The 10,323-nt window shown below is 37.3% G+C and overlaps 1 protein-coding gene across 1 annotated transcript; it reads left to right on the top strand.

Moving 5' to 3' along the window:
- Positions 1-203: 203 nt before the first annotated feature.
- On the top strand, positions 204-7,351 carry LOC137075879 (pregnancy-specific glycoprotein 22-like). The gene is made up of 6 exons (XM_067444830.1): positions 204-273; positions 4,501-4,818; positions 5,005-5,304; positions 5,528-5,830; positions 6,432-6,716; positions 6,809-7,351. Exons 1-6 carry the CDS (start codon positions 204-206, stop codon positions 6,943-6,945), a joined length of 1,413 nt encoding a protein of 470 aa, XP_067300931.1. The 3' UTR covers positions 6,946-7,351.
- The last annotated feature ends 2,972 nt before the right edge of the window (positions 7,352-10,323 follow it).

Raw genomic sequence — 10,323 nt, 5'->3', positions numbered from 1 at the left:
CTTGCAAGAGTTTGCTGCAGTGTGGGTTGTGTTGGTTTAGAAGCGTGGGTAAACTCTTTGTACTCATTGGGATTTTAGGTGCTTGATTAAATTACTTGTGTTAAATGCGCTACCTTTTGAGCCTCCTCTGGACAATTTCGCTGAGCACAATTTGCAGTCCGCCTTTTGTTTTGTCGTCTTCATTCACTTAGAAATAGTTCCACATGGCTGACATGTCTCGTCTCGACTCTCGCCTTTTCCCCGCTCTGAGCTGGGGGCGGGCACTCGGCGCCTGTGATTAACCCCTTACACGCTGCTCAAAGATAGGCATTTCTCAGACCGTGGTATCGTCCCCGGTATCGGGGGACTTTTAACGAGTACGAGTACTTTCGAAAATGTGGTATCGAGGCCGATACCAGATACCGGTATCGGTATCGGTGCATCCCTAGTAAGATCCCATTCGTCGGTTCAGTTCTGACGTACGTCTCCGTTCCCTCCTTCAGGGAACGAGGGTTACATACGTAACCGAGACGTTTTCTGTTTTGTTTTTTAACCAGGAGGGTTTGTGTTCATTGATTGTTACTGTTTATCTCAGTTCAGCAGAAAAAGCAGTTTAGTTGCTAGTAATGTTGTAATTAATGTATTTTCAGTGCAGATTTAGAGATGAAGGCATTTTTTCATTCATCATATTTTTTGTCAGACATGGCTACTGGTTGAATTAGATATTTTGTACCAACACAACTTGAACAGAACAACCTGGTGGCAAAAATGAGATAGATTTTGTGAAGGATTACTTATGTTTGCTTTAACAATATGAAAATAAATGTTTATCTATATGAGAACATATTATATTTTGTTTAATAAAGACATTTTAATCTACACTAATTTCTTTAGTCTGGCAAAAAGTCATCAATTCATGTTTTTAGGTATATAATTGTCCGGACCTCGGCCGGTGAGGAAGGTTTTTTCTGGACCCCAAGCTATTTCAGTTGAAGACCTCTGATCTAGAGGAAGTTGAGGCCTACTGGAGCTGAGAGTGACAAGGTTCAAAGCGTGAATTTAAGAGCTAGACAGTCACATGCATTAACACCTAAAGATGTGCAGTTATTTTAGATGTTGGTGGTTTCACATCATTTTACCACAGAGCAGCTTCACATCAGCACGTCTGTCATTTTATTACTGAAGCAGTTTTGAAGAGTTTGTCTTCTCATATTTGTGGACTGAAACCGCTGAAGATGTTTTGGACTGTTTTGTTCTGTTTGTGTTTCTGGCGTCTGGATGGTGAGTTTTAAATGTGTTTTTATGGCTTCAGCTGCTTCTGTTCTGGTCCCATGTAATAAATGACTGGTTAAATTAGTCAGAGAGGATTAACATTCACTGTCAGGACAGCACTGATAGGGGGCATTCAAATTCTAACGCAAACCCACAGAAAAATACAAACTCAGGTGACAAACGCATTTATATAGAATGTTTATACGAGAAAATCACAACACTTAATCCTGGAAACAATTGCTATACAGTGTGAAATCCACTACAGACACAGAAATTAACCACAGCAGTTTATCCATAGATAATAAAACAACATTTAAACTTTTAGTCAGCAGATTCAGAGGTGTCGGCATGAATCCAACTTCTGCAGTTCTTTCTCAAAAGAAAGTTTACAAACAAAAATTCAGACTAGGTGCCTAACTCAGTTCGCTGGATTTGATTGTTGACGATTTGGCTTGATCTCGGACCGTTTGGTTCTTTGAAACTCATCCTGGACTTGCTGTCAAAGCAACAGGTCCGTTAGCTTAAACCTGCTCGGGAGCTTATTTCATGTAAACACGATCAGATCGCATCTTGAGGTGATGTTAAAATCTGTCCCAGCCACTACTTTATCACCAGAGTTCATTACTGAACCAGGGGCAATAATAATTTAAAATAATAATAAATATAAAAGTTTATTTGAAAATAATATTTTAAGGTTGTGTAAAATTTGTGTATAATACTGTCACAGTCACTTGAATGAGAGATTAATTTGTGAATTGTGATGGAATAATTACTTTATAGATGTATTGGAGGTTTACACACATTGTGCAGTTAATCTTTGTTTGTTTGTTTTATTGCCAGAAAAAAACGTAAAATACAGCAAAGAAAATATATTAATACACATAAACAACAAAAATTAAATAAAAAAGAACAATGAAGCAAAAAAATGCTAGTATACAAACCTTGATAAATTAATCAAAAAAAAATTATATTCTTTAAGAATATTACAAGTCTTTCTTGCTGTTTAATTCATAATATTCTTTAAACTGGTGCAATAGTCCTTAGTCTCCTGAAGAAAATGATTAAAATGTGGCTTGGATGTGGCCTGACCATTTCTTCTTGTGTATATGAAATTTTCCAAAAATTATAAAAAAGTTGCACAATAAAGGTGAAATTATTATTATTATCATGTTCATTGGAATAATATATACAAATATCAAAATTATTTAATTTAAATATAACATTTGTTTTCCTTCTAATGAAATTTTCAATGTCCACCCAAAAAATCTTTGTGTATACAATCACAAAAGAGATGAATAATAGATTATTTTTCAATTGAACAAAACTCACATGAATAATCAATATCTAAATTAAACCTCTCTAGTAGTTTTTAACTGGATATATACCATGTAAAATGTTAAATGTAACTTCTTTTACTGTATTATTTAAGAAGTATGCTTCACAAATACACCAAGCTTTATTCCAGTTTATATTCCTAAATACACGGTTCCACAATAAACTTTTATGAGTATCTGTTTTACCTGTTATAATATCCCTAATATGTTTATTAGTACAACTGAGTTTCAGAATGTCAATGGGTGCGTTTACATGCACAACAGTAAGCCGATAACTCTAAAAAAATCAGCTTATTGAAATAACCAGTTTTCCACCGTTTACATGCAAACCAGTAAACGGACAACGCAAGTAAACTGCGTTTACATGACTATTTATAAACCGGGTTATTTCCTTGTAGTGCCATCAAAAATAATAATGTCCGTATCTGACTCTAAGTTTTTCAAATGTGACGTCAGTTGTGATGTTAAATAAAGCGTGCACCATGCCAGCGTGAGATTTACGGCTCATATTACCCCTCATGCAGTTATGCAGCGTTTAGACTGAACCTCTTCTACATCTGCTGCGAGATGAGAACACATCTTTACAATTTTCTGGGTCTTAAAAGAGTCTGCGTTTGTGATATATCCTTATTTCATGTAAAACGCTAACTCGCTCTGTCTGGATGCGTTTAAATCTGCTCTAAGTTTGTGTTTTTGTCTCCTATCACACATGCGCTCTTCAATAAGCCGACAGAAAGCAGGTTAATGCGTTTACATGCCGCGCAAAATCAGGGTAAGAGGGAAAAAACGACCTGTCCCGACCGGTTTATGCTTACGCCGTTTATGACCTTAATCTGATAAAAGAAAACGGGTTAGCGCGTTTACATGACCATGATCATTGTCGGCTTATTGGGCATAATCGGCTTAAGAACGTGCATGTAAACGCACCCAATGTCTCCTAAAAACATGCTGTCTTGAACATATACTGCCTCAGAAGAATCACTTCCACACGCTCTTACAAACTGTATAACTAATTATTATAGAAGAGAGATCTTTTTTTATATTGAATGCATCTATTATTCCAAATGTGCAGTTAGTCTCCGTCGTGCATTAATTTGAGAGATGACGGATATTATGGGATGGCTGATGCAGCGCAAGAGATGCAGATCATTTGATCTTGACTGTTAAGAAACTTTAATTAATATTCTCACATAACAAATTCAATTAAAATTGAAATAAAAAAATTGAAATTGAATTAAAAATGATATTACAACATTAAAATGAAAATGTAAACTGTGTACAATAAATATTATAAAATCGTGAATATAAATAATTAGGAATCATGTTCATCAGAACAGTGCACATTTCATTTATCTAACTTTTATGTTGGTTTGTTCGTTTGTCTGTTTCCTTATAAAGGTTCTTTTTTTTGCCAGGTGGCTTTTTTAATTATATGATGTCGTTACGTTGTCTTGACGCCAGCCAATCGCTGCATTGCTGATCGTGGTTTCGAGTATCGATCATCTGCCCTCTTCAGGGAACACAGGCACGAGCAGTGATCTCAGATAACTTAATCCAGATATATTAATCCAATCCACAAATTCGTCTGAAGAACCAAATTAGCCAGAGATCAGTTATCAGGATTAAAAGATCTGGGATCTGTCAGATCATCTCGGATGTATTAAGCGAGGTACGAAGAACGGGCCCTAGAACTTGAACAACATTGAAGTAAAAGTGTTTTTTATTTAGTTTATTTTTATCTAGTTTATTGTTCCATATATAAATCTATTTCTCATTATATTTTTTGTCTTTAGTCTTTGTACTGCAGTAGAATATTATTAACATCACATTTAAATAATTACAAGTATTTCAGTGAAACTTCAAACCAACATCAAGTGATTTTAAAGCTTTAATCTGTGAAAACTCTGTTCTTCAGGTGTGTTTGGTGTTGAAGAGAAGTCAGTGTCAGTGACGGAGGGAGATTCAGTCGCTCTAGACTCTGGTCTCACTGAAATAAAGGATGATGATGTGATTCAGTGGAGGTTTGGAGACACTGTAATAGCTGAAATCAGTAAACGGGCCGACAGATTCACTGTATATGATGATGATCTTGATGGGAGATTCAGAGACAGACTGAAGCTGAACAATCAAACTGGATCTCTGACCATCACAAACATCACAACTGAACATGCTGGACATTATACACTAGAGATCAAAAGTGTGAGAAAGAAAAAGTTCAATGTCTATGTCTTTGGTGAGATTAAAAAAACTTTGTTTCACCTGTTTTTTAATGACCAATTTTAAATTAATTTATGCATAATTTTGTTTTTTCATTTTATGATCTTTTTTATTTCAGACATTTTAACTATTTGATTTAGTAAAACATTATGAAGTGATTTCACAGAATGAATCTGACAAACCCTGTGTGTGTTTGTATCAGAATCAGTGTCAGTGTTACTGATGGAGGGAGATTCAGTCGCTCTAAACTCTCGTCTCACTGAAATAAAGGATGATGATGAGATTCAGTGGAGGTTTGGAAACACTGTAATAGCTGAAATCAATAAACGGGCCGACAGATTCACTGTATATGATGATGTTCTTGATGGGAGATTCAGAGACAGACTGAAGCTGGTCAAACAAACTGGATCTCTGACCATCACAGACATCACAACTGAAGATGCTGGAGATTATACACTAGAGATCAACTCTATGATCACTGAGTTCTTTCTTGCTGTCTTTGGTGAGTTAAATATCAGTTTCACCATTTTATGCTTTAATCACCAGATAAAATTATTAATCCAAACACCATTTTGCTTCTTTTCTGTCTGATTTTGTTTTATTATATTATTTATTTGAAATTGAAATATATCCAATTATTTACTTTTAAAAGCAATCATAAAGTTATTTAAAATCTCTCTCTGCTACAAACTCTGCTTCTGTTTGTTCTCTGTTTGGTGATACAGAAGAAATATCAGTGATGGTGGGCTATTCAGTCGCTCTAGACTCTCGTCTCACTGAAATAAAGGATGATGATGAGATTCAGTGGAGGTTTGGAGACACTGTAATAGCTGAAATCATTAAACGGGCCGACAGATTCACTGTATATGATGATGTTCTTGATGGGAGATTCAGAGACAGACTGAAGCTGAACAATCAAACTGGATCTCTGACCATCACAAACATCACAACTGAACAGACTGGATCTTATACACTAGAGATACTGGCTTCATATAGATACTCATTAAGAGCATTCAGAGTTTCTGTCGGTGAGTAGAGATCAAGTCACCTTCATAGCGCTTTTTACAACACAGATTGCTTCAAAGCAGCTTTACAGTGATAATAGGAAATACAATTTTGCTTTTGAAGAAATATTTTTGATAAATTTCCGTCATAAAAACTGATTTAATTCTGTGACATTTAAACATCATCACATTACGTGTTCAGCCTATAGGCAAGCGTGTTTAAATATATTTGTTTGCATACGTGTTTTTATCGGAAGGGAAGGGAAGGGAAGGGAAGGGAAGGGAAGGGAAGGGAAGGGAAGGGAAGGGAAGGGAAGGGAAGGGAGCCTTCACAGGGAGTCTAGTTGACTTGGTCTCTGCAGAAACTTCAGGGAAGTGTTGGTCATGTCCAGGCGCAGGTCCATCTGATCTGGATCCAGCTGACTACAGTAAACCTCTGTATAAACAGAGAGGCTAACATTAGCGTAAATGTAACGAGTACATCAGGTGTTATGGGAAGTGTTCCCGGTTGCGGCTGACCTAGTTAATGCAGCCTAACTAGCATCATTTCAACACTGATTGAACCGAAAATAAGATTGTTGATTAGTTATGTTTTAGTTTATCTTTTTTCTGTCATGTTCTCCAGCTCTGCCTGTTCCTGTCATCAGCAGAGACTGTTCTTCATCATCATCATCATCATCATGTTCATTGTTGTGTTCAGCTGTGAATGTGGGTCATGTGACTCTCTCCTGGTACAAAGGAAACAGTTTATTGTCCAGCATCATCAGTGTGTCTGATCTCAGCATCAGTCTCTCTCTTCCTCTGGAGGTGGAATATCAGGATAACAACACCTACAGCTGTGTGATCAACAATCCCTTCATCAACCAGACCAGAGATCTCAACATCACTCAACTCTGTCACACATGTTCAGGTACGGCAGCGCTGCTGATATTAGTTGATGTCTGCGCTGATATTAGTGTTGATTGACTGAGCTGATCTCAGTTTGATGCTTTTATTCCTCAGACTCTGTCCACTGTTGTGGTTCTACTGAAGCTGTGATCCGATTGGTCCTCACTGCTCTGGTGGGCGTGGCTACTGTCATTCTTCTGGTTTATGACATCAGATCCAGAAGAGCTGAACCAGATCAAGCTCATATTTAGACATCAGGACCCTAATGGTGTCATTTCTCATATATTCATTTAATAATCTTCATTTATTTGTAAGGCTTCATATGCTGGCCTTTACTGTATGTTTATTTTTCTGTGGCTTATTTACACCCTAGAACATAATTGGAGAACAAACAGCAACAGATTTTTGCTCATTAACTCATTAGTGCTCAAAGTGTCAAATGTGAGTTTGTCTTTGTAAATAATGATTTTATTTTTACAATCTAGTCATTCATATTTGATTGGGGCTTTAAAATAACTTCCAATCTCACTTAAAGTCTCACACGTCTTGTAGTGTTATTATTGTTCAGATCAGACGTCTCTAATACTGAAGCTCTTTTACTGACTAAACACGACACATTTCTCTCAGATAAAACACACAGATCTCACTTTACTACTGCTGTTCATTTGTCATTTGTGTTTGCTTTCCTTTATCAATAAAGTTTTTCACTCTGAGGTTTGAGAGTCTCTCCGTGTTTTATTACATTTATTATGTCGAGCGCCCCCTGCAGGAGTACTAACGTAGTGTATTTTAACAATTTCAGCACTTCACCACATATAAAACTTTACATTACTGTTGTCATTGTTTTTTAAATACTTACATTATTATTAAGGTAATACTTCCTTTACTATTAAAACTTTTTTTTAGTTATTCAATTATTTTTGTACCTCTGCAAGATTAACTTAAACCGTCTAAATCTTTGTCAAATCCACATAACCACTGATTTACATGATAACTCCCTTTCTATTTGTATCATATTTTACAGTGAACTCATGACTCTCATCTTTAAGATGAAAACTATATCACCTGATCGTCTTTGTTTCTGGCTTGGTTTGCAACAAATGATGTGTTTTGGTAAAAACTACAAAGACCACAAACCTACATAAAAAAATCAAGAGTGAAACTGCCCAACTACAGGAAACACTGATCACCATAATGGTGATTAAACATTTTTAATAAAACATCAACATCTAAACCTCTGTTCCTTCTCGAAAAGATCTGAAGACGAATGACAGGATGAAGTCAGTCTGGTTTGTAATACAGTGCATCCGTAAAGTATTCACAGCGCTTCACTTCTTCCACATTTTGTTACGTTACAGCCTTATTCCAAAATAGGTTCAACTGATTAAGGCATGTGTCCTCCGAGCACTTGAAACATTTGTACCTTTTGAACAGATTGTGCCTGTATCGTATCTGCCTGTTATATCCTGTTTTATATCATATAATACATAGGTTTAGGGGTGGGGTTGGGTTAGTTTTCAAACGTGTATAAATAGCGTAAATAAATGAAATAAATGTAAATAAAATCATGCTGGCTGATTAAATTTAGAATCACACTCAATGTCATATTGGCAAAATCATAACCAAATATCTAATTTCATCATGACAACAACATTCCCATGCCTAACGTTTGTGTATGATGCCACAGGTTTCTCAGTGAAATCAATGGAGTATCCTGTGCGTTAAAAAGTGACACTGAAGGTCCTGACCAAGCATCAATATGTGAGGAGTTAGGAGTGAGAACGTGTTGTTCTTTCACAGACTCCATTTCAACATCCTCAATCAGCACATTAGTCTCTGTGTGTTTACCAGCAGCCACAAAACCTTCACCATAATTATTTACACTCATTTTCACACAGAGCTGAATTCATTCACCTTATCACTAACTTTAAAACTTAAGAAACCAATGCATTGGATTTACGCTATTAAATGTGTGCACACAGAGTAATTCATAAGGTATCGCTTCACTTACCTTTCATTGCATTCATTCACTGGTCCTTGATTCATAATTATATCCAGAATCCAAAGTGGAATCCAGTGCTTGGGCCGTTAAAAAGTTCCAAAGTGATGAGTGATAATACACAAAGAAGCTAAGCAGTTTGCATGTCCACTCCATGGTTTGCTTCCCTCATTCCACCTGACTTCACTTACTCTCTGGCTACCAATATACCAATTAAAGCCCACACTCCACCCAGTGTCCAACAGTGGAACTACAACAGACATTTAAATAGAGCCCAATGGCTCTTACAGCTCTTAAACTTTATCTGGTTCTCTGGCCTTGACCACAGCATGAACCCTTTCAGCGATTGAGTCAGTCCCCATTTCTTCATATTGTCTTAATGTTGAGTGTCAATCCACAGCGTACGAGCCTCTGCTAGACTGTATGTAGTCTCTGAAATTATTACACAAACTCAACTTGTTTTGTGTGAGTTGATAAGGCAGTCTCATTTATGTGGAATGTTGAATATGAATCAGATTTTCAACTCTTTGGTCTGTTCCTGCTCCATAAAGCCATTAGAGAAACTCTGAAATCAGTCTGAGAGGAGAAACAATTGAGACAACAAATGACCTGAAGACAGTTAGGCTGCATTTACACTGCAGGTCTTGATGCACAATTCCGATTTGGTGACTATATCCGATTTTTTTGACGACCCGCTTACATCATCTTTCATACATCATCACCCACATACATCATCACCCGTATCCGATATTTGCATTTACACTTTACACTGGCGAAACAGCCCAAGACGTTCTTAACCGGTGAAAGGAAGTAAAACAGCGCGATATGCAATGGACGCAGACAAAATGATTGAACAATATTTTGCTGTCTGCACTGTTCCACACATCTTTAAAGGTCGGCAAAACATTTCTCTCCTAAGGTGGAGAAAAAGAGGAGAGCCCTTGACGGGGTTGCCAGGTTTTCACAACAAAACCCGCCCAATTTCAACTCAAAACTGTGTTAAAGTAGCCCAATTCCGCATGAAAACCTCGGACTTGTCAACACTGGATCGCAGTTCGTGTCCACCTGAGTTGACGTCATTCGCCTCCGTCCTTTTTTCAGTGACGCACGGCTCGCATTTAATGGGGAATATCCGGTTTGACCGCTTACATGGCAGACGCTAATGCACGCATCCGAATCATATCGGATTTATTACCACATATGAGTGAGGCCTGAATCCGATCTGAGGATATCGGAATTCATGCGTTTTTTTACTGCTTACACGTTCACATGTCATATCCGATCTCTGACACACGAGAAGAAAAAATTGGAATTGGGTCAATTGAACCATGTAGTGTAAATGGGGCCTTAGAGTAGAGAGCAGAGTCGAACACTCACACCATGGGCGGATCTACAGGGGGGATCTGATCCTCCTGTCGGACAGCTGTAGGTCTTCTAGTAGTTGTGGAAAGTGAAATGTGAATCACGTTGTTTAAATATTTTCTCCTGTTGCTTTTGGCTCACTATGGGCTTCTCCTCATTCTTCTCCCTTGACTTTATCAGACTTTATGTTTCCACGTCCCCCCGACTGCCTCATAGACAGTAAAAGATTGCCTGCGAGCGTCTCCTCAGGTCTATACGGTAATTTCTC

Source organism: Pseudorasbora parva, chromosome 5 (assembly GCF_024679245.1).
Source record: "Pseudorasbora parva isolate DD20220531a chromosome 5, ASM2467924v1, whole genome shotgun sequence".
Taxonomy (NCBI): Eukaryota; Metazoa; Chordata; class Actinopteri; order Cypriniformes; family Gobionidae; genus Pseudorasbora; species Pseudorasbora parva.
The sequence above is the reverse complement of the archived record's forward strand: the minus strand, read 5'-3'. Positions and strand labels throughout refer to the sequence as shown.

Bases quoted from the DNA above. Each gene is read 5' to 3' on its own strand.
- LOC137075879 (XM_067444830.1), top strand. From the start codon at position 204: ATGGCTGACATGTCTCGTCTCGACTCTCGCCTTTTCCCCGCTCTGAGC. The intron at 4,819-5,004 runs GTGAGATTAAAA...TGTTTGTATCAG, and splicing joins GTTCAATGTCTATGTCTTTG to AATCAGTGTCAGTGTTACTG. The intron at 6,717-6,808 runs GTACGGCAGCGC...TTTATTCCTCAG, and splicing joins ACTCTGTCACACATGTTCAG to ACTCTGTCCACTGTTGTGGT.